We start from the raw sequence: 22,791 nt of genomic DNA, 5'->3' as shown, positions 1-22,791 counted from the left end.
TTGGTGTTTAACCAATATATACAGGCGAAACATAGTAATGACATGTAGGCGTATTTAAATCGAACATTGAATTAATTTATAGTAATAGTAAACATTTTAAAGTAATTAAGAATTACAGATGTGTAAAAATAGACTAGACCTCGGGGTAACTTAAAATGGTATTCACGTAAATGCCAACAAACTGTGATCTAAAAATTGAACCTTAATCTTTAATAAGTATACTTTAAAACAAAGCCACTCAAAGTCATGTCATGTCAGTCAACTGTCAAGAAACCTGATATACCATTTCTGCTCTATAAAAGAAAAATGAAATAAAACTTCAGAACAAACGTCATAATGAGCAAACGAAATTCTACAGAGCATTGACCTTTTGGTTTTAATAAATATATTTACGCTCGCTGCTATTAATACGGACATTTAAAGCTCTCCTCGATAGAACCCACGTTCCAGAGTAAAATTAATTTACAATTTAAAAGAACTAGCAGAGTTCTTTATACTGTAGTATAACTATTAAACAAAAGTTTATAGACCCTTCAATGAAGCATTAACGCTTTATGCCTTTGAACCTTCCATTGTATACTCACTAGTATTTTCACTTAGAAAACTCTCAACATAAGGTCTGTACTAGCCAAGGCTGTACATTTTACTCAATGAGGCTTTCTTAGTTTTATATGCTTGGGATTACCTAAATCGTCAGAGTTACAGACAGTATGGGCCTAAGTATACACTGCTATAACATGATTCCTAGTGAAATATTGGAACTGCCTTTAAACAGATTCAAAACACATATCAAAAAAACCTTAATGTGTAAAGGTTACTACACAGTCAATGACTACCTAGAAAATAAAAACGCTTGGCAATAGTTCTAATTATATTCTTATAATTTGATTTGTTATCTTTGAAGTGTTGTGAATATGTGTGTAATGGTGAATGTAGTAAATCACAGAACAGATTTTTATTTATTTTTTGCTTATGTAACTTTAATGACGTTGTGGTTTATGAAATTTCCCTTTGAATAATTGTAATGTAGAGGGAGCGTAAAACTTGCCGAGTTTCTTGCCCGTTCTTCTCAGAACAAGGCCTCCTGGTAGTTTTGCGAACGGATGGCGTAGTCTTGCTCTTTCGCGAATTTTGTAAACGTTTGTGACTTGATAATTATACCGTAAGAAACATGAAGGACCTCATCTGCCACCATGATGACGCTGCGTTGTCAACAGCGTTTCAAAAATGTTTAAAAAAAGGTGGTTGATATTATGTGCACATGTCTGCCTCTGGGGCGGATGATCATAGTCACCCTGTAACCACAAATATTCATAGAGGCATACACGTGCGAATGATTTAATATACGTACATACGCGACGTAGGACCTTAGTTGACTGGACCAAATCAATTCGTACTGACGTAAACTGCAATCTACCTCGATGTAAAACTTGTGAAAATCATATTCCTAAATGCTCACCAGCTCCCTAACTATATGTTCTATTTATTATTTTGATTATATAAACAATTCCTGAATATTGTGCCTTTAAACCGGCGCCCTATATAGCTTTTGGTGACGCAGATCAGCGCACCATCCTCTCCAAGGAGCGTAGCTGACTTTCCTTGGTTTACTGTATTTACTAACTTATGTAGAATATTTTTTGTTTCTTTGTTTATATTCCATTTTAATTGCGAACTGCCTCTGTGTTTGTGTTTAGAAACTTGTTATTAAGATAAGTCTTTGTTTTTACGAGCAAATCGTGCGTATTTAACACGATTTCTGATTAATGACTAGCCATAAACATAGCGATAGTTTAACAGTAATCTACAGGTTCTTTCTATACAATAAATATTTCATTTTTAAATCCACTAAACAGTGCAGGAAATTAATAAAAAGTAAGTATTAATAATTAATAAATTCTGTTGTTCTTTCATTACAATTACCAATATATTAAAGCGATACGATCATTAACAATAGTGCATATATTATCTGAGTGTTATCGACCGATGCATTAATTAATTTTTGTTTGAAACAATCGCTTTGTTATTACACTTACATACACATTGTTTCGATAACATTTAACCGGTTTTATTAAATATAGATAATTTTAACAATAACAATTAGGTGCTCGAGCCGGGACAGAGCAGACGTTATCATGACGGAACGTGTTGCCGTCGTCACGGGCTCCAATAAAGGCATCGGTTTCTCCATAGTTAAGGGTCTCTGTCAAAGGTTTAAAGGAGTAGTCTACCTCACCTCTAGAGATGTCAAACGAGGAGAGCAAGCAGTCTCACAACTTAACAAACTAAACCTCCATCCCCTCTACCATCAACTCGATGTAGCTGATCGTGACAGCGTCCTGCGATTCAGCGAGTATCTTCAAAAAAAGCACGGAGGTGTCGATATTCTCATCAACAACGCTGCTGTCGCCAATAGCAGAGATCTATACAACAGTTACGAAGAAAACAAATACATCGTAGACATCAACTATAAGAGTATATTAACGATTCAAGAACTAATATTTCCATTGGTAAGAAATAACGGTCGCATTATAAACATATCGAGCGACTGTGGCCACATATCTAATGTAAAAAATGAGTTTTGGTTAAAAACGTTGTCTAAAAAGGATTTAACCTTAAAAGAAATCAATGAATTTGTAGATTGGTTCCTGGATTCGTGTAAGAATAATACTTTTAAAAAGGATGACTTCGCTGATAATGGTACGGTGGTCGCTTATAGAGTGGCTAAGGTGGCGTTGAGCGCTCTAACTATGCTCCAACAGAAAGAGCTGGATGGCAGAAATATTAGTGTGAATTCAATGCACCCAGGCCTGGTTCGCACGGATATGACTTTAGGCGTTGGGTTCTACAATGCCGATGAAGCGGCCGAAACACCTCTTTACCTTGCTTTGGAAGCCCCACAAAGTCTGAAGGGTGCTTATGTGTGGTATGACAGGAAGGTTCTTGACTGGTACGATCATGGAGCTGATTATTATTTTAAGACATCCACGCTTCGGGCTTGATCGCAACGTGAGTAATACGCGGCACTAGCACGCCCATTGTTTTAATAAATAAAATGCTTAATAACTTGTAAATTTGAATTTTTATTTAAAAAAGTTTACTAACGGGCATTACAATAAAAGAGGTGTCTAAGAACACGCAAAAATAACTATAAAAACTGATAGTACTACTTTAACTGGCAAACACATTATGCTTATACTTAATAACTATTGCTAAGTAAGAGAATTCTTAAACTATATATTTTGATCTAAAAAGCGAGAGATATAAACGATAAGTTATTGAATTTTGAGAAAAGATAGCTCTGGGAAACTGTCGAGTAAGGTGAAAGGGCGTTTACTTTTAGATATTGCTATTTGCGATTATATATATATTTCGTAAGATATTTTCTTAAGCATGAATGTTTCTACGTCTTTCCTTTGTAATGTTTATAAAAAAATCTGTGGGCTACAACCATTTAGGTCTGGGTATCACTTTCTGTATCTGTTTCGTGATCATTTGTTTATTTTAATCGGTAGGTAATCAGTCCTCGACATTTTGAGTCTAAGGCTGAATTTAGTCTCACGCTCACCGTCAGCGCTCATAGATCAGCGCGTAGTTCATCAGCGCTGACGCTCAGCGTGGTTCGTTTTAGTATCGTACTGACCGCCTTACTCGACCTGTATCCACTTCGCGATTTGCCATGACTGTACACGCTGACGACGTCCGTTCGACACTACAACGCTCACTGAAAGCAGAGGCGCTCTAGCGATCGTCAGCGCTACGCGGCGCCGACGCGCGACGTGTACGGCCGCGCAGCCATCGGCGCTGACCACCGTGCGCGCTGATAGCTACGCGTCATTCAAAAACGCTTCCTAGAAGTTCATATATCTCGACCATCAGCGCCGACGGTGCGCGTGCGGTCGGCGCTAAATTCAGCCTAAGAGATGCCAATTTCCCCACGATGTTTTCCTTCACTGTACAAGCGGCTTTAAAACGCGCACATAAAAAGTCAATTGGTGCACAGCCGGGATACTACAAACTCAGGGATGGAAGTCGCAAGCTGGAGCCACAAGGCCGACACTGCTTAGGAATGGTTATAGCAACCCTTTTATCATCAGGCTTTAAACGATAATATATTCATTTATCACTAAACGCACCATAAGTCATACCTGTTTTTAATGAATACATATTTCATATTCGACAGTCTTATCTCAATTGAATTCATAGATAAGGCTTTAGTCTTGCCGCCCACCAAAATGAATTATTCATCACTCAATTATACAGATATTGTGTTAGTGCAACCAACATTATATTATTGTTTGAGCTTTATTAGTTATGATCAATAACTTCAATTAACCAAGTACTGGATATAATTGTTAATTGGTAACGACGTTGAGGTTAATTAGGAGTTGTCGTACCTTGATAAATTTTATACAAGTAAAACATTTAGTTTCAAAAGTTAGATTGCTTCATTTTCTATTCGTTATAAGTTGAATCGATAGAAATTGAGCATTAAATTTTAAAAGCATTTATTATAAGCAGTACCTACTCAGAGTTTATTAAATTATATTAAGGGTCTGTTTCACAATGTATAGATAAAGTACCAAATAGTTATGTAACACATAAATTATTTGGAAGATAAATTGTGCTATTTGACATTTCATCGGACTCATAACTTATGATGGACTTTATGTGACGAATAGCGCTGACAGTCGTGAAACGCAACAATAGTGTTTATCCTACCAATAAGTAATTAATAGCTAATTTGAAACTTATGTAGAACTTATCCGAACATTGTGAAACAGACCCTAAATGTTTACTAAATTTAAACTTGTCAATATATTCTTAACCATGAGGCAACTCAGCTTTGAAATTTCAATTCAAAAAACGGCTCACTTCAGCTAGCATTGGGCAGTTTTAGGGTTTGTTGCATGAAAAGGATTTTTAAAATTCACCTCAAGTAGGCTTATTAATATCCTACCCTTTCGTTTTATTATATAAATTGGGATTAATTTATCTCGACTATGTATATTGTATATGTGCTCCAGTAAAAAAGTTTTTCTTAGTTATTTTCATTATTTTTATTAATTGCTTCAAATGTGATGAGGAGCATGATGTTGCAGAACCTTACAAACATTTTGTAAAACGAACAACTTGGAGATCAAAAATAATGACGGTGAGTTTATTGACAGTTCTCCTCTGTTCTACGCCCGCCCCTTTAATTCCTTAATCAGAACTTGCAGTAAAACCTTATAAGCATTTTTTGACGTGATAACGTCTTTAAAATCGTTTTAGTCGGGTGACATGTTCAGAAACTTGTGTCACACCAAAACCTCACGAGCGCGATCGCAGGTATAACGAGAGAGAGACGGACCGATCTCCCGTCTCATCTCGAGCGCTGCCAGTCATTCCGTGAATGTATGAAGAAAAATGTATATCATAGTCGAATAAGTAAACTTGTCATTTTACACCCGAAATTTATCATCAAAAGTGTGAATAAAACGATAGATGTAATTTAAAATTTGAAAAAATTGTTATCTTCATTAATTCCTTACTTCCCAAAGACTTATATCACCAATAAGACGTTATCACGTAAACATCTCGATCGTAAACCTACTTTACAAACAACCAATATTTTTTTTAATAATTTCCTATTGACGTCTAAAGTGTATATTATTTTAATCAAATATAATCATATTTTGAATTTTGATTTAATCATATGAATGATTTATGATATTCCCTGTATAAAGTACGTCGTTATAGTCTAATGTTTGTAAATTGAATAATATATTATTACTAGCTGATCCGGCAAACGTCGTTTTGCCATGTATATCATTTATAATAAAAAATAGTAGAGGTAGAGGGGTTGTATGTATTTTTAATGATGTATCATAAAAAAATAAACAACAAAAATTTATCTAAAATAAAAAAAAAAATTAGGGGTTGACTACCCTTAACATTTAGGGGGATGAAAAATAGATGTTGTCCGATTCTCAGACATACCCAATACACACACAAAAGTTTCATGAGAATCGGTCAAGCCGTTTCGGAGGAGTTTAACTACAAACACCGCAACACGAGAATTTTATATATAAGACTAGCTGACCGGGCAAACGTCGTTTTGCCATGTATATCATTTATAATAAAAAAATAGGGCTTGATCGTAGAGGAGTGAAAGTTAGGGGTTGTATGTATTTTTGTATGTTGTATCATAAAAAAATAGAAATTAAAAATGATGTCTAAAAAATAAAAATAAAAATTTACCCCTAACATTTAGGGGGATGAAAAATCAATAGATACCGGATAAGCACAAAAAATTTCATCAAAATTGGCCGAGCCGTTTCGGAGGAGTATGGCAACGAAAACTGTGACACGAGAATTTTATATATAAGATATAAAAACCTGCTGGTTTTAGATTATAAATTAATTCCAAGCTTCTAAATACGATATAGTATTGTGTGCCGTTTAACAATAGAACTGTGAATCTCCAGAAATAAGAGATACAGCATATTAACTCGCGCTCATTGTTACCTTTGAAGAGAGTTAGCGCGGCGAGCGGCGTCACTGATTACTGTATAAATTAGATTGCCCTGTCTCTCGTACTAATTTTAACCCTGCTTCTTCAATTTCAATTTCATATGAATAATTTTAATGAATTAAAGTTTTCTATACTGGTGTATTCCTTCGTAACCTAGTAACACAAATTGTGTTTACAGCTATCCGTTTCGGTATCCGTTTTATGTATTAGATACAAATCAGACATAGGTTAAAATTTAAATGGACGTGGAGCAACCGTTGCCCCATGACTCATTAAAAATTATCCAAACAAACCAAAGCTTTGCTTAAAAAGCTTAAGATTCAATCTTTACAGTAGCAATCAATAGAAATGTTTTATTACCATGTTTATACTCAATACATACATATAAATTATTATATATATTTCATTAGCCCAATACTTGGCCTAGAACCAGTACAAACGTTTATATAATCTGTTCGTAATTCTAACATCAGCCCTGCGATTCTGTAACTCACTTCACGAACTCACACAGCGGTTTTCGCACCGGCGGTCTCTCTCAAATCAGTCGTGAAGCAGTAATTTTATGATTTGGCATTCTGAAAAGGTGGGAGCTTGTACTTTATTGTTTATCAGAATGCCAAATCATAAAATTACTGCTTCACGACTGATTTGAGAGAGACCGCCGGTGCGAAAACCGCTGTGTGAGTTCGTGAAGTGAGTAACAGAATCGCAGGGCAGATTAGGTAAATTATGTACATTTATATCCAGTTTACCCTCAATTAATAAACATAAATCCAATTAAGCTATAAATTTGAAATGCACAACCACATCATTTATGCTTGTTTAAAATTTATTTAGACCGTTATATTATGCAAGTTGCAGTTGGCTTACCATATAATTTCAATATTGAGGTATCTTACCACCTTATTTTATTCGATATGGTGCTAAAAATATAGGAATGCAATGCAATGAAACACCAATGAATTGTAAACCATTTATTGATTATTATCAATTACAGAAATGGCCATAAAAGTTTACTTGCCTGACCTGCGATTCTGTAACTCACTTTTCGAACTCACACAGCGGTTCTGAAAAGGTGAGAGCTTGTAGTTTATTGTTAATTAGAATGCCAAATCATAAAATGACTGCTTCACGACTGATTTCAGAGCGACCGCCGATGCGAAAACCGCTGTGTGAGTTCGAAAAGTGAGTATCGAATCGCAGGGCTGGACTGCGAATGCTGCTTCAGTTATCAACAAAACCACTGATTGTTTTAAGTATTAAAGATTAAAAAAATAATTGAAATAATGATTCATTGTTATCGGTTGCAACTTAATTTAACAGTAAACATTAATCGGGCTGCATTGTAAACGCAATGCGGCCACAATAGTACTGTTTTCAACTTTAATTATATTTAACAACGAACCTTTCACGTCCGCAACACATCTTTTGTAATTCTGCACGTTTGAAGCTGTTTTTATTTTATTCAAATTCTACAATCTACATGAATACACATTATAACTAGTATAATGTCTGCCCTGCCATTCTGTAACTCACTTTTCGATCTCACTCATCGGTTTTCGCATCGGCGGTCACTCTCAAATCCGTCGTGAAGCAGTCATTTTATGATTTGGCATTATGAAAAGGTGGGAGCTTGTAGTTTATTGTTTATCAGAATGCCAAATCATAAAATGACTGCTTCACGACTGATTTGAGAGCGACCGCCGATGCGAAAACCGCTGTGTGAGTTCGAAAAGTGAGTTACAGAATCGCAGGGCTGATTATTAAATTACTTACTATTATTTTATAATTTTATGAATTATGAATATACCCGGGTTTGGTTACCTCTCTGCCGTTACACTTTGAGAACTAATACGGAGAGTCAAAACAACTGCAATATAATGTGATGTGAATAATTTTACTGTGAAAATTAAAATTAATAACATTAATTTATGTTCTTTTACTTAGTTTCTTTATGATGTATATTAATCCCATTGAAAGGATATAGTTAACGTGTATGTACGTAACACAATACACGGCGTATCGTTTGATTGTGATTGTTCGGAGTATCTCTAGTTCAATAACAGACACGACATTAATCGACCGTGCTGTCTATACAACGAATTGGATATGTCACCGTAAAATTGTAAACACCGTTAGATTGTAATATATCTCGCGAGATTGTAAACTGTCGAAAGATTGTGAACCTCAACGAACTGCTTACAATTTAAGGTATTATTATTCGGTAGTTATATGAAATTGTTGGGAAGTAAAATTAATCTGTAATTGACCAAAGAAGTTTGAATGATAACTAAGTTAGTGTAGTACAATCTACCGAATAATAATACGTTAAATTGTAAGCAGTACGCTGAGGTTCACAATCTTTCGACATTTTATAATCTCGCGAGATAGATTACAATCTAACGGTGTTTACAATTTTACGTTAACAGATATTTATTTTCCATACATAAACGTCTAAAGATGTCATAACCGAACAAAGCATATAAACAAGTGAAATAATATATAAATAAGCCAGATATTTCTGGCTTTCTAAAATATTGTGTTATTACACAATATTTGGTTGGGTTGTATCAAAATTCGGAGCGTAGAACTCGTATCATTAGCATAGTCATTAATTCGAGAGCAAAGAAAAACTGGGTCTAATTGAAGTGTCACAGTTGTTTATTAATGAGTTACAGGAGTGGAGTATCGGTGGGTCATGTAAATAATTCACGCCTGATGAATTAAACAGAACCAACTTTTTGTGTTTACGTTTCAATTAAAAAGTTTCGACATGTTTAACATGGGATGAAGGAGTATGTGAAACAATTAGTAACCCTTTTTCACCTTTCTATGCCTTTCTGATGCTTTTGTATACTAGACCATATTTCCAGAAGGATATAATAGAAAGTGGGGTGTAATCCTGGTAACCAAAAACGAAACAGATGCTGAATTATGTGTGTACTGCTACCGGGGGACTTTAGACATCGCCACAGTAACTTATTATGACTATTATCAGTAAATGATAAGCCTCACAAAAGGTCAACAAATCAATAAACAATAACAAAAATAAGCCAACAGAAGTCTAACATCACTAATTAAATAACAACAAAATTCTACCTCTCCTACCCCCTCTGATGAAGGTTACAAAGAACAAAAGGTCAATTACAAAAATAAATGAAATTATTGAGAGTTACGCAGGAGCTGGGAAAACCGTAATTTGTTATTCTGATGTAATGCTAGTACCTGTGTGACCTTGCTTTGGTTATAAGATAGCTATGCGCTATATTATATAGTAGATGTTTAAAGAAAAGGTTATCGGTAAATATTAAGGTTATATATTATCTTATAGTTTAGTTTTGCAGTAAAAGTTTAAAAAAATTGTACCGCCTAATGATAATTCAACACAAAGATTTAAGTTTGGAGTTTTCATAAATTTATTTTTTTCGTCAATAATTCAGATAGTCAAGCAATTTGTATTATGAAGAAATTCGTTTACGCAAATGATTCATTAAAATTTTAAAATATGTATAATTAATTAAATATTAATTAGTATTAATTCTCGTAGGAATAATAATTTACAACTCAATAACATCTAGACGCGTTTATCAATAGTTATCGTCAATTCACAATTAAATTTATTGTATATGACATCAACATATGAGCCAGTTTTCATAAAACAGCGACCGGTTGCGAACATGTCTCGCGTTGCTCTCGTCACTGGTTCCAATAAAGGTATTGGATACGCCATAGTAAAGGCTTTGTGTCAAAAATTCGACGGCATTGTTTACCTTACCTCTCGTTCCGAAGACCTCGGCAAAGCAGCTATCATTAAACTAAACAAACTTGGACTTCAACCCGAATATCATCAACTTGACGTCACGAATAGAGATAGTGTTATCGCGCTTAGAGATCACATAGCATCGAAACATGGAGGTTTGGATATTGTCATCAATAATGCTGGTTATGTCAACAGTGTACTCTTCAATTCATATAAGGAGGAAGAGAAAGTGATCGACATTAACTACAGGGGTGTTCTGACCATGCAGGAACTGATATACCCTATGGTAAGAAATAATGGTAGAATATTAAATGTATCTAGTGACTGTGGACACCTGTCCAACATCAGAAACAAATACTGGATAGACAGGCTATCGAAAAAGGATTTAAAAATATCTGACATAAACGAATTCGTCAACTGGTATCTCGATTCCAAGAAGAACGGTTGTTTTAACCCAGATGATTTAGTTGATAAAGGTAGTATAGCTGCCTATAGAGTATCAAAAGTGGCCTTGTGTGCACTAACAATGATACAGCAAAAGGAGTTAGAGTTTAAGAACATCAGCGTAAATTCTGTTCATCCAGGCTTTGTTAGAACTGATATGACTATGAAACTTGGATTCTTGTCTACTGATGAGGCGGCCAAAACTCCAGTGTATTTGGTTTTAGAGGCACCTGAGTCTCTGCGAGGTGCCTACGTGTGGCACGATGGAACGGTTTTAGATTGGTTCGATCACACATCAAATGTTTACTTCACGACAAAATTTGCTAGGAGTTGGGTACTGAGCAGTGTAATTGTCAATATAAAAGAGTATATTTTTATGTGGATAAATTATATTTTGGAAAAAGTAAGGCTACCTATAACAAGTAAAACTTTGTAAATAATGATATTATAAATAAGTTGCCATGAATAAAAACATCTAGTTAAATAAACATACTTTGAAAATGCCCTTGAACATTTACAATCACAAGTGACTATTAATATAAATTTTATACAATAAGGAAAATATTTTTTAAAACTCCTTTGCAGCGTTGTAATGACCTTATATTACTCATATTTAAATACTGATTCACGGTATAACCAGTAGGTTAATTTTAAAGTGTTAATTTTTGCTGTTTAAACAAAGTTGGATTAAATCACATTTACCTGCTAATTATACCACTATTTATCTGTGCGCATTCTTATCGCACATGCGATAAACATTAAACGATGACGTGAACGAATGTTCTATATTCTGAATGAATTATATTCAAAACTGCAATAAAAAGATTTCTTAACATAGTTATCATCTCCACATAATACCCTATTCCCAGTGGGTGACTTCGCTAGACAACGGCACGTGGCGTCAACTCGTCGTCGGTTGTGGCGCGTGAAGCTGCAATAAATTACTACGACAACGTTGCACTTTTCACTGCTCTCCCCACACCACCTAATACCCACCCATCTATACCTCGTCTGTTAGTCGGCGTCATGCCTCCTGCATTAATTCCTTCCCACGTAGTTGTGGTCTGTAAAACAGCTTGACTTTAGATGAATGTAAAAGCGACAACGAAACTAATTTTGCAACAATGAGGCGACTGAACTGCTGAATTTACTGTACCTCGTTGTAATTTCTAAATCCATTTGTTTAAGAGATATTTTTTTAGAAAGCCTTTTTCAAAAGACATTTCAATGTTATTTCATTATTTGACAGAGAGATAATCGGCAGAGACTCATCCAATTCCCGAAGAAGGCCAATCATAATTTACCCGCTAACGTTGTATTATGAAAATTTAGTTAAGTTTACTTTTAAGTTATTAATTAACTTAAGATATATATATATATATATGTATATATATATATATATATATATATATATATATATATTAATATACTAATATAATAAAGAGGAAAGATTTGTATGTAACTATGTTTGTAATTAATAGGTTGAAAACTTCATTATCACTGCTCCATTATCACTGATTAATATCGGCTATTTTAATTGCAAGAAAAATATAATGATATATTATTCTAAACCTCAGTTAAATGTTTTTAAAAATTACCCGTTGATGTCATTTATTCTTTTATCATTTTAGTTTCATCAAGTCCCGTACACAAAGGGAGCCAGCGATACACTATTGCTAAATACATTATTATTAAGGTATGTATATGTTAATAGGTATGTCCTGTACAATGAGCATTCACTGTACGCTTATGACAAAATGTTTCAAAAATAAATATCCACCCGTGCGAAGCCGGGCCACGGGCCGCTAGTATATATAGTCAGTGAAATTATTTCTATTCATCACATACACTGTGATTATTATGAAAAGAATAGTACCAAGCTGTAATTCACATGTGTTTGATTTTCTTATCGTCGGCTGTTGGCGTGTCATAAGCGTTCTAGTAACGTATGCTAATAGGAGGAATGCCCACTTCCCGCGATATAAGTACTTTGTTCCTGACACACGGAAACACGGATTTATTGCATTTTCCTTCTTAACATAGCAATGTCTTCGACACAACATTAGTATATCAAAGGTACACGTTACCGCTATAAATTAACTAACCAAGGTAGCTAGTTAAACAATTTATTGCTAGGCATTAATGTGCATTGTATGTATGTTTTAACGAATACGAATATATTAAGCTATTTTTCAGTTAGGGGGGTTCACGGAAATGCAGATGAAAACTTTGTCTATGTGAGACAATAAGTCAAGTACTTACTGCAGTAATGTGTCGCAATGGTGTTTGATTGCCACCATTCATTTATACAATCTTGCGAACATCTATAATTCCTTCAAGAATAATGAACAATTTTTAAGAACAATAAAATAAATGTTATTTACATGCAATAGATATATATTTGTGTATAACGTTACTACAAGCTACACGTCACTTTGCGGCTCCGATATAAAATACAACTTGAGTAAAAATGGGACACATTAAAAAAAAATCTGATGGCTGTTACGTTTGCAAGATTGTGTATAATATTAGTGCTTTTTCTAGATAAAGAAATAAGCGAAACTCATAAGGTGAGATATAATATCGACTCTTTTGCGTGTTACATTAAGCAAAAACGATTCCGCAATCAAGAGTATAAAATAGGTCAGATAAAAAGTACTGCAGTTGCTACAATTCATAAGATTTATAAGGTTAATCTTATATTATTTCTTATTTAGATTAAGATTAAACGATTCGATATGATCGATGTAAAACCAATTTTCAGGCAATCGAGTGATAATTACAGTAGTTAATGGACACAAATGAAAAGTACTTGCTTCTGAACAACAACGAGCCGGTATCATTAAGTCGATCAATCAAGAGCGGAAGTGAGCGGCTCATTTTATTGGCGTTTTGACAACAATGAGACTGAAACAATCATTTTTGATTAATTAGCTTTCACTTTAGTAATACAATATGGTTGAATAGTTAAAACAAGTACGTACTATCTTTTGTTTTAAGATAATTTCAAAATTAATTATATATCTATTACCACAAAAATATTTAACATAGTTTATGTACTTTATAAGTATTGATACTTTCAAAGTAAAAAAAAATAAGTTTTATTCACTGGTGCTATCTCCCCTCCACACATTCACACTTTTAAATTTCCCATCATCACGTCCGTTCAAACCATAAATTTACATTATCCAAGCCGGCTGGTCACCGAAGAAGATTATGACCAAAACCGTCCAAAGGATCAAACAAAAACAAAATCGAAATGAAAACTAAAATTAAAATGAAAAATTAAATTAAAATTAGCAACTAATCCAATTTATGTTAGAATCCATGTTAGTATGTAGAATATATGTTAGATCCAAACTTAATTACTAACAAAACTAACAATTGTTTATATGTAAGTAAACTAACTTAATCTAATGTAATTAAAGAAACTAAAGAAACAAAAGGCTTTTTCATTTTATTTATTTATTATATTGTCGATAAGGAAATAAAATAAAGGCCATTTCTTTAAACTGGTGTTTTTATCATTTATTTATACAAACATACTCTAATAAAAGTAAAGCATCTGAGCTTTATTTGAAGCCCTATTTAATACTCTATGCGTGTGCAAGAATTCGATCGTCTTTCTTGACAAATAAAAAAAGTTATCGATTTTTGATATGAAACAGACCTCCATTTTCTATAGTGCCACGGCTATGCACCAATATATTCCTCTTTCCAATTTCGTTATTAACACTGGTATGGTATAGGCAAACATCGTAAAGATAAAGCCTAAAATTTATTCTTACAGAATATTATACTATAGGTAATACAGCTTCCGGAATGTATATAATATAATATATTATATATGTATATACACATATACATATATAATATATATATACATACATATATAATACATATAACAATATATATATAATATGTATATATTGAACTATTAACAATTCAGTAATGTGACAAGTGATAAAAAAATCAACTACAATCTAAATTAACTGGGAATAAAGGATTAAATTGAATATCAAGCAGTTTCGATAACCGCACTGGTTATTTACAAACTTAGAAGCGAACGATTAAAATGTAATTATACAAAACCGTTTCCCAGAGGTTCGCATCGAAACAAAGCGAACAATGTTGCCTCAATTAAAAATACAAATAAGATTTTCCCGCGGGAGAAATGCGAGGAAAGGATTGAAGAATCTCTGCGAAGGCGGACGGCGAGCAAACTTGCAATTTTAATAACACGTATCAAAGATTAAGCGCAGTGTTCACTCGAGAAACGTTTAACATTTACTATTTTCTTGTCAGAACACAGATTTTAGTTATGGCAATATATAAGGCGCTTATTTTAAGACGCAGCAACTCTCTTGTATTTTATCCATAGAATAATCTAGAGAGAAAAATATTATGAAAATATATTTTGAAAATGTTATAATTTCACATTACGAAACCACTCAGCAAGTCAAAGATTAAAATAACAAGTCAAAGTTTAATCTGAAGTTAACGAAATTTTCCGTGTTTCGCGCCAAAATCGATTTGGAATTTATTCAGCTATAATCTGTAGCCAATCTAAATCTGTATTCCGGGAAAGTTGGCGGGCTTTTGGTAAATTTAATTCCCTATCAAAATGGAGGCCCGGACCTGCGTTATAAAGTTGCTGAAAAAAATTATCAATCTCCGTCGGTCGGGTTTGATTAGATATAATTTAACTTTGTCGCTTTATACAATTTGCGAGATGAATTTAAAAAAGTTTTCTTTTAAATCTTCTTGTTTTTACGAAGTGAATATATTTAATATTATACCAGTGCTTTTTCTATGGTACATAATATATCCATTCAAAACGTAAAGCATCACGTCTTGATTTATTTCATGTTAAGCAACGATGTGCAAGGTTCACGTTCCGGCAAAACGATAATTTTTGAGACTACAACCTGAAAACATTATTCTCCACTTAGTAATTGAAGAAGACGTGTATTTAGTTTAAATTAAACATTAAACCTTATAAACACGCAGTCGTTTCATTATTTAATAACGTAAAAAAAAGATTTGAGTGTTTTAGTAGCATATAAATATATAATCAGCTCATATATCTATACTAATATTATAAAGAGGAAAGATTTGATTTTTCGTTTGTTTGAAATGGCTTCGAAACTACTGGACCGATTTCAAAAATTCTTTCACCGTTGGCAAGGTATACTATTCCCGAGTGACATGGGCTATGTTTCATTTTCAAAAAAATTAGGGATGCTTACTAAAATCTGAATAATCTAATAGGTATATTCCATTTGTTTTAAAATGTCTAGTTTATTATTACAAATATGCATTTACTAATTGAAATAAAAGTTTTATACCGACAGGTGGCGTGGCAGGACACTGTCAGCCTTTGTTACTGCTTTATTACGGAGCCCTAGCGCTTCGGGTGACACATGCATGATTTATGTTTCTCTATAAGTACATATGCGACAAGACAGAGATTTATGAATTACTGTAATTTTTGGGACACTGACGCGGTCATCCCTTAGTCCCTTATATTAAAAATAAACTTTTATAAGTAAATTAGCAAAAAAACTGTTATTCTTGGTGTATGGTAACATTTAATTGTTTAATATAATTTTTAATAAATAACTGACAATATAGGTACATAATCGTTATGTGGAACTTTTAGAGTAGGATTTTTTTTTAAATAATGAAAAACATATAATTGTTTGCATAAACCTAAATCTAAACGAAATTAACTATGTGAATAGATTGACACGTGTCAGACGCGCAGTGAGTTTATTTTAACAAAAGAAATTTATTTCAATAAGTCCTTTGAGAAGGAAAACATAACCTCTTCACCCCTCTGTAGAACAAGCGAGATTTAAAACCTCGGGCGGTTTTATTCGCACATAAATTCTCAACTAAATCCCTCAATCTCGTTCCCATAAAGATCGTAAAACGAAAATCGAAATGATTCTGTCAACAGCTGCTATTTGGGATGCAAATACCACCCGCCCCCGCGCCGCCCGCCCTAGCGAAGTGTTTTCGTGAAAAATATTCTCAGAGCATGTACCCATGTATTATGTAAATACTAAGCACACTCAGCAGTTACTTTTAATTTGAAAAGCTTTGAGAAATCTTGCAAAGTTTTTCCCGTGGGAATACAGGCGGAGCACTTAATTAAACCAATACGTAATGTTACCCGTATTTCGTTTTACTTTAAGTGAGAAATGTGGGGTTTAGTTGCATTGCAAGGTTATATTAAAATAAAAAGAGTTGTTGAGAGAAATATTTATTAGCAATGAATTGCTCACTTCCTTGTTTTAGAAAAATAAAATCAATAAAACAAACGTAAAATAGTCTCCTCATTCAGTCATATGACGAATTGATTAACTAGCAACGTGGTATTTTGAACGCAGAATAAAATTATCCGGTAATACGTTTATATGTAATATAGAAATTACTATGCATAGGCTGTTTAAGTAAATTATTTATTTTTTGAGGCATATTTACAAAATTGAATAGCCGTCATCCCCGTTCATGGACAGTACAGTAACATTTTTCCCTCCGAGTTTTCAATTTCAAATAATGTTATTGTTAACTCTTACCTGCAACAAACGTTAAGAGAGATATTAAAATTTTAATATTACCCCAAGCCCTTTCTGTCATTTAACAAGTCTTGAATTGTGAAATTAATCCCCGCCTCTTAAACATTTCAGTAAACTTAAGGCTGCTGTACACAACCAACCGTACATTTACATATAGTTGAGCATTAAATACTTAGATATTTTATAGCAAGGTAGCACTTATTACCCTGTCTATATAGAGAGAAGGATAGACGACGGACTGATACTTTATACCTACGATAGGAGATTCCATTAATCCCCGCCTCTTAAACATTTCAGTAAACTGAAGGCTGCTGTACGCAACTAACAGTACATTTACATATAATTGAGCATTAAATACTTAGATATTTTATAGCAAGGTAGTACTTATCAACCTGTCTATATAGAGAGAAGGATAGACAACGGACTGATACTTTATACCTACGATAGGAGATTCCATTAATCCCCGCCTTTTAAACATTTCAGTAAACTTAAGGCTGCTGTACACAACCAACAGTACATTTACATATAATTGAGCACTAAATACTTAGATATTTTATAGCAAGGTAGCACTTATTGACCTGTCTATATAGAGAGAAGGATAGACGACGGACTGATACTTTATACCTACGATAGGAGATTCCATTAATCCCCGCCTCTTAAACATTTCAGTAAACTTAAGGCTGCTGTTCACAACTAACAGTATATTTACATATAATTGAGCATTAAATACTTAGATATTTCATAGCAAGGTAGCACTTATTAATCTGTCTATATAGAGAGAAGGATAGACGACGAACTGATACTCTATACCTACGATAGGAGATTCCCGCGGCTGAAACCTAAAACTCGTAGACGGAAAACCATGGCCAGCAAAAAATTCAGATGACTGCATTGAGACAGAGACTCAGCGAACCTGCTTATCAAACCACAAACTAGAAGAAAAAAACACTTAAAATAGGATTTCATGTTAGATCAGGGGTCCATCACAAAGATAAGGAAAATGTACCCATTAGATATTATAAGCACTTAATCGCAGGCTTATGGACAACCTAAGGAACCCGTGACCTACAACGCCATCTAAATAATTAATATCCAGAGAATAACGGAAATTGAACAATGCCTCAATAGCGGTCACGCTGAATTGTAGAGGTTCTTGATTAAATAAGATTACCTTGTAAAAATAAGAATTGTTAAAAATAAATAAATAAATGTTTTTAACGTCGAAATTAAACAAAGAATTAATTACAAAGATTATTATTTAATTAAAGAAAATCTTACTGTACCATAAAAATAGGAAAATATTTTTTTAATAAATAGTACAGTTACCTTTATACGTTTGAAATATTCGTCAAACTTATTAAAATACATAAAAATTTACTTAAAAGGTAACCATAATGTATAAAAGCTGCATATATTCTGTATGAGCGAAATTAATAGTAGTAATTTACAATGCAAAGCGATATATACAAGCAAAATTTACTTTACACAAATAGTTTTAGAGAGACAATTTTGCATACAAATAATGCTTCTAGGAATTGATTCACGTTCACAATACGTGCGGGGTGGTGGGGCGGGCAGGTGCATTTGGGACAAAGCTTTACCGGAATATTCTCTACATAATACAACACTGCCATTATTATGAATGCAAAAGATTAAACTCGTTATAATAAAACTCCATTATCACTGGATAGAAGCCTCTCGCAGATCGGGAATTCAGATTGCAATTATGACGGCGAATGGCGCCATTTCTTTATTTAATGACGTCATTACTATATCGGATTGTTTTCGGCAAAATTATCTTTAGAAAATACTTCACTCACGATTTTATTTACATTCTATATCTGCCCTGCGATTCTGTAACTCACTTTTCGAACTCACACAGCGGTTTTCGCATCGGCGGTCGCTCTCAAATCATTCGTGAAGCAGTCATTTTATGATTTGGCATTCTGAAAAGGTGGGAGCTTGTAGTTTATTGTTTATCAGAATGCCAAATCATAAAATGACTGCTTCACGACTGATTTGAGAGCGACCGCCGATGCGAAAACCGCTGCGTGAGTTCGAAAAGTGAGTTACAGAATCGCAGGGCTGTTATTTAAAGTAATTAACATCGCTTTGGTTGCGACTGGAGTAATGGAGAACGAGGAAACTTATTTGTGAAAGTACACAGAGAACAGAAGTAATAACAACTTCCGTAGTAAGCAAAGTATCAAGAAATCTCTTGTATACAGGTGCAGCGCGCATGTGGGGTGGGTAAGGGCGGCATGAATAGCAGTGCAGTGCGGTATATTGTTTGTCGCGCACTCAACCGGACTCTTTATAATTGGAGTTCCGTTAATGAACACCTCATCAAAATTTTATTTTTTATTCAATAAAAGCATATACAACAATGTAGTGTGTCGTGAAATTATTTTTACTCTCAGAATACATAATAATAATAATAATAATAATAATAAAGCCATTTATTCCAAAACTTGCTTGTGTTTTACAATGTTGTTAGTACTTAATTGCTTAAATTTAAAATGGTTACTTATAATTACCGTTAGTATTATTATTTATGTACAAGGTTTGGATCCCTGTTGGGTAAAGGCCTCCTCCATCCTTTTCCATGACTCCCTGTCTCTGCCTATTTGTATCCAGTCGTTTCCTGCGACGTGTGTTATATCATCAGCCCACCGTCTTAATTGTCGACCAACATTTCTCTTCCCCATGGGTCCTTTCCATCGTGTGGTTTCAATGGTCCATCTTCTGTCTCGGTATCGTGAGATGTGTCCAGCCCATCTCCATTTGAGTAAGAGTGCGTGCCTGAGAGCATCAGTTAATTTGGTTTTTTGACGAATTTCTTCGCTCCTAATTTTGTGTATTCTCCTAATTTTCAGCATACTCCTTTCCATTGCTGTTTGGTTACTTTTAATTTTTTGTTTTATTTTATTTGTAAAGGTCCAAGTTTGGCAGCCATACAGCAAGCAAGGTAACAGGCATGTATCAAATATTGTCCTTTTCATGTGTGAGCTGTAATTGCCTTTTAAGATTTCTTTTAATGCCCAGAATTTCTTCCAAGTTGTGTTGATTCTCCTTGTCACTTCTTCTTCGTTATTTGAAGTTTTGAAGGAAATTTGTTTGCCCAAGTATATGTATTGCCTGACGTATTCTATATTATTACCTTTTATCACTATCTGGCGCTCCCGATTGTTCGTTAGTATCTTCGTTTTATTTACATTCATTTCAAGGCCGATTTTGGAACTTTCGCAGTCCAGTGATCTCATCATTTCGTCTAAGTCTTTTGCAGTCTCAGCAATAACAGCAATATCATCTGCGAACCTCAGATTGTTTAAGTATTGTCCGTTTATGTACACTCCGCTGTTCTTCCAGTCTAGTTTTTGGAAGATAGTTTCAAGGACTGCTATAAACAGCTTCGGGGAAAGAGGATCACCTTGTCTAACTCCGCGTTCTATGTTTATTTCGTCACCTCTAGTTTCTAATTTAACTCTGCTCGTGCTTTTTGTATAGATATATTTCAAAACATTGATGTATTTCTGGTTGATATTTGAATATTGTAAAGCGTTCCAGATTGCACAGTGACTAATGCTATCAAAAGCTTTGCTATAGTCAATGAACGCCACATACAGAGGTCTATTGTATTCTCTGTATTTTTCTATGACTTGTTCTAATGTCTGTATGTGGTCCATTGTGCTGAAGCTTGATCTGAATCCTGCCTGTTCTTTTGGTTGCTGCTTATCAATATCGTCAGATATTCTCTTTAAGATTATGGATGAAAAGAAGAATAGAGAATACATGTCACTGATTATTTATTCATAGCGGGTGTGATAAATTACGCAATATTTTGAATGAAAATATGTGTGGTGAAAACAAATTTTTCTTTCTACATGCGGTTACAAAAAGTATTGTATTGATTTAGTATTCTCTGACTACACAAATGAAGTTTCATTTCACATCAATCACCAACATCACATAGTTACGTGAAATAAACCATACCAACCCTACCAATACTTAAAAGGCCGGCAACGCACTCGCGAGCCCTCTGGCATTGTGTCCATGGGCACTTAACATCAGGTGAGCCTCCTTCCCGTTTATCCCCTATTCTATAAAAAAAGTACAGATATTTGACACTCTCTGGATATGAATTGACATACATAATTATTGTTACGTACTCTTATATATAACAGCGAATGTATTTGTATACATGGCTAGACGACGAGACGAGAAAAAATCACGAATCGTCATGGACATTATAAATATAAGTTTACTCGTACATAAAATATTTAAATGTACTCAGAAAGAATAAATACTTATTTTGTAATTCAGGAGAAACGAAAATGAAACATGTTGCAAAAAGTATTTAAATCCATCGTGTAATTTCAAATATTGACACAGAACCATCCCGTAGTGAATAGAAAGCGACGCACAACAATAGCTAACACAAAGGTGTTCAAATGAGAGACGTAATTTCAGGAGAATAAAAGATTTTTCAGCAAAGTGCCGCCCGCCCTCCACGTTCTTCGCCCCGCACGCCCTTAGATTGGAAACAAGATCAATGCCCTTTTATACTTGTTAAGTAATGCACACTTATTTATTGTAATTAAAGTATCTAAAGTAAATCTTTGTCTTATTAAACTTAATATAAAATTAGTAGTTAATAATATCATGTAAAGTGAAACGGGTTTAAACCAATATTTACCTTTTATAATTTCTTCGGTAGATATTTAAAAAAAAAAACCTCGTTCCAACAACGTTCATTAGCCTTACTATGGAATATATTTTCATCAATACTCTCTATCTTTGAAAACATTGTCGTGTATTTACGCGTTCTACAACTACCTCGAACACTAAGCAGGTTTTGCTGTACTACGTTTATAACTCCTTAATCCCACTGAGGCAAAGTCACACATTTCTGCAATAGTGTGTGACTCATTATTTGGTGAGCTGCCTTGCGATTCTGTAACTCACTTTTCGAACTCACACAGCGGTTTTCACAGCGGCGGTCGCGCTCATATCATAATTTTATGATTTGGCATTCTGATAAGGGGGGAGCTTGTAGTTTATTGTTTATCGGAATAAGTGCTGATAAACAATAAGCTGTGTGAGTTCGAAAAGTGAGTTACAGAATCGCAAGGCAAGTCAATTATCTGTACGCAATTCGGGAATAAAGAGAAACGATACGCGTACGATGTATGCCACTATTACTTATTACTGTAATGATGATACTTTAATAAAAAAACGAGTACTACGAAACCATAACCTTTAATCTTTAAAATAAAAATAAATTGAAAAATATGTTAACTCGATCGGATCAATTCGAGTATTTTTTTGAATTTATTTCTTAAAGTCTAACAATCGCATTTTATTCCGGAAAGCGAACTATGCCCAGCGTATCTATGTGGTAGCATAGAAAAATGTAGGTACGCTAAATAAATAAGTAGAGTTTTTGTAAATCCATATAATCTACTTATATGGAGTATGAAGAAATA

At 33.9% G+C, this 22,791-nt stretch overlaps 2 protein-coding genes across 2 annotated transcripts; both read left to right on the top strand.

The window, feature by feature from the left end:
- The first annotated feature begins 1,744 nt into the window (after nucleotides 1–1,744).
- LOC125051211 (carbonyl reductase [NADPH] 1-like) lies at nucleotides 1,745–3,071 on the top strand. The gene is made up of 2 exons (XM_047651417.1): nucleotides 1,745–1,875; nucleotides 2,105–3,071. The coding sequence occupies exon 2, from the start codon at nucleotides 2,136–2,138 to the stop codon at nucleotides 3,000–3,002; it is 867 nt and encodes a 288-aa protein (XP_047507373.1). The 5' UTR covers nucleotides 1,745–1,875; nucleotides 2,105–2,135; the 3' UTR covers nucleotides 3,003–3,071.
- Nucleotides 3,072–10,153: 7,082 nt separating this feature from the next.
- On the top strand, nucleotides 10,154–11,209 carry LOC125050985 (carbonyl reductase [NADPH] 3-like). Its single transcript, XM_047651096.1, has one exon. The coding sequence runs from the start codon at nucleotides 10,195–10,197 to the stop codon at nucleotides 11,155–11,157; it is 963 nt and encodes a 320-aa protein (XP_047507052.1). The 5' UTR covers nucleotides 10,154–10,194; the 3' UTR covers nucleotides 11,158–11,209.
- Nucleotides 11,210–22,791: the final 11,582 nt, after the last annotated feature.

The sequence above is a fragment of the Pieris napi genome, chromosome 7 (genome assembly GCF_905475465.1).
Source record: "Pieris napi chromosome 7, ilPieNapi1.2, whole genome shotgun sequence".
Lineage (NCBI taxonomy): Eukaryota > Metazoa > Arthropoda > Insecta > Lepidoptera > Pieridae > Pieris > Pieris napi.
The sequence above is the reverse complement of the archived record's forward strand: the minus strand, read 5'-3'. Positions and strand labels throughout refer to the sequence as shown.

What these genes read in the sequence shown, in the direction of transcription:
- LOC125051211 (XM_047651417.1), top strand. Translation starts at nt 2,136, where the DNA reads ATGACGGAACGTGTTGCCGTCGTCACGGGCTCCAATAAAGGCATCGGT.
- LOC125050985 (XM_047651096.1), top strand. Translation starts at nt 10,195, where the DNA reads ATGTCTCGCGTTGCTCTCGTCACTGGTTCCAATAAAGGTATTGGATAC.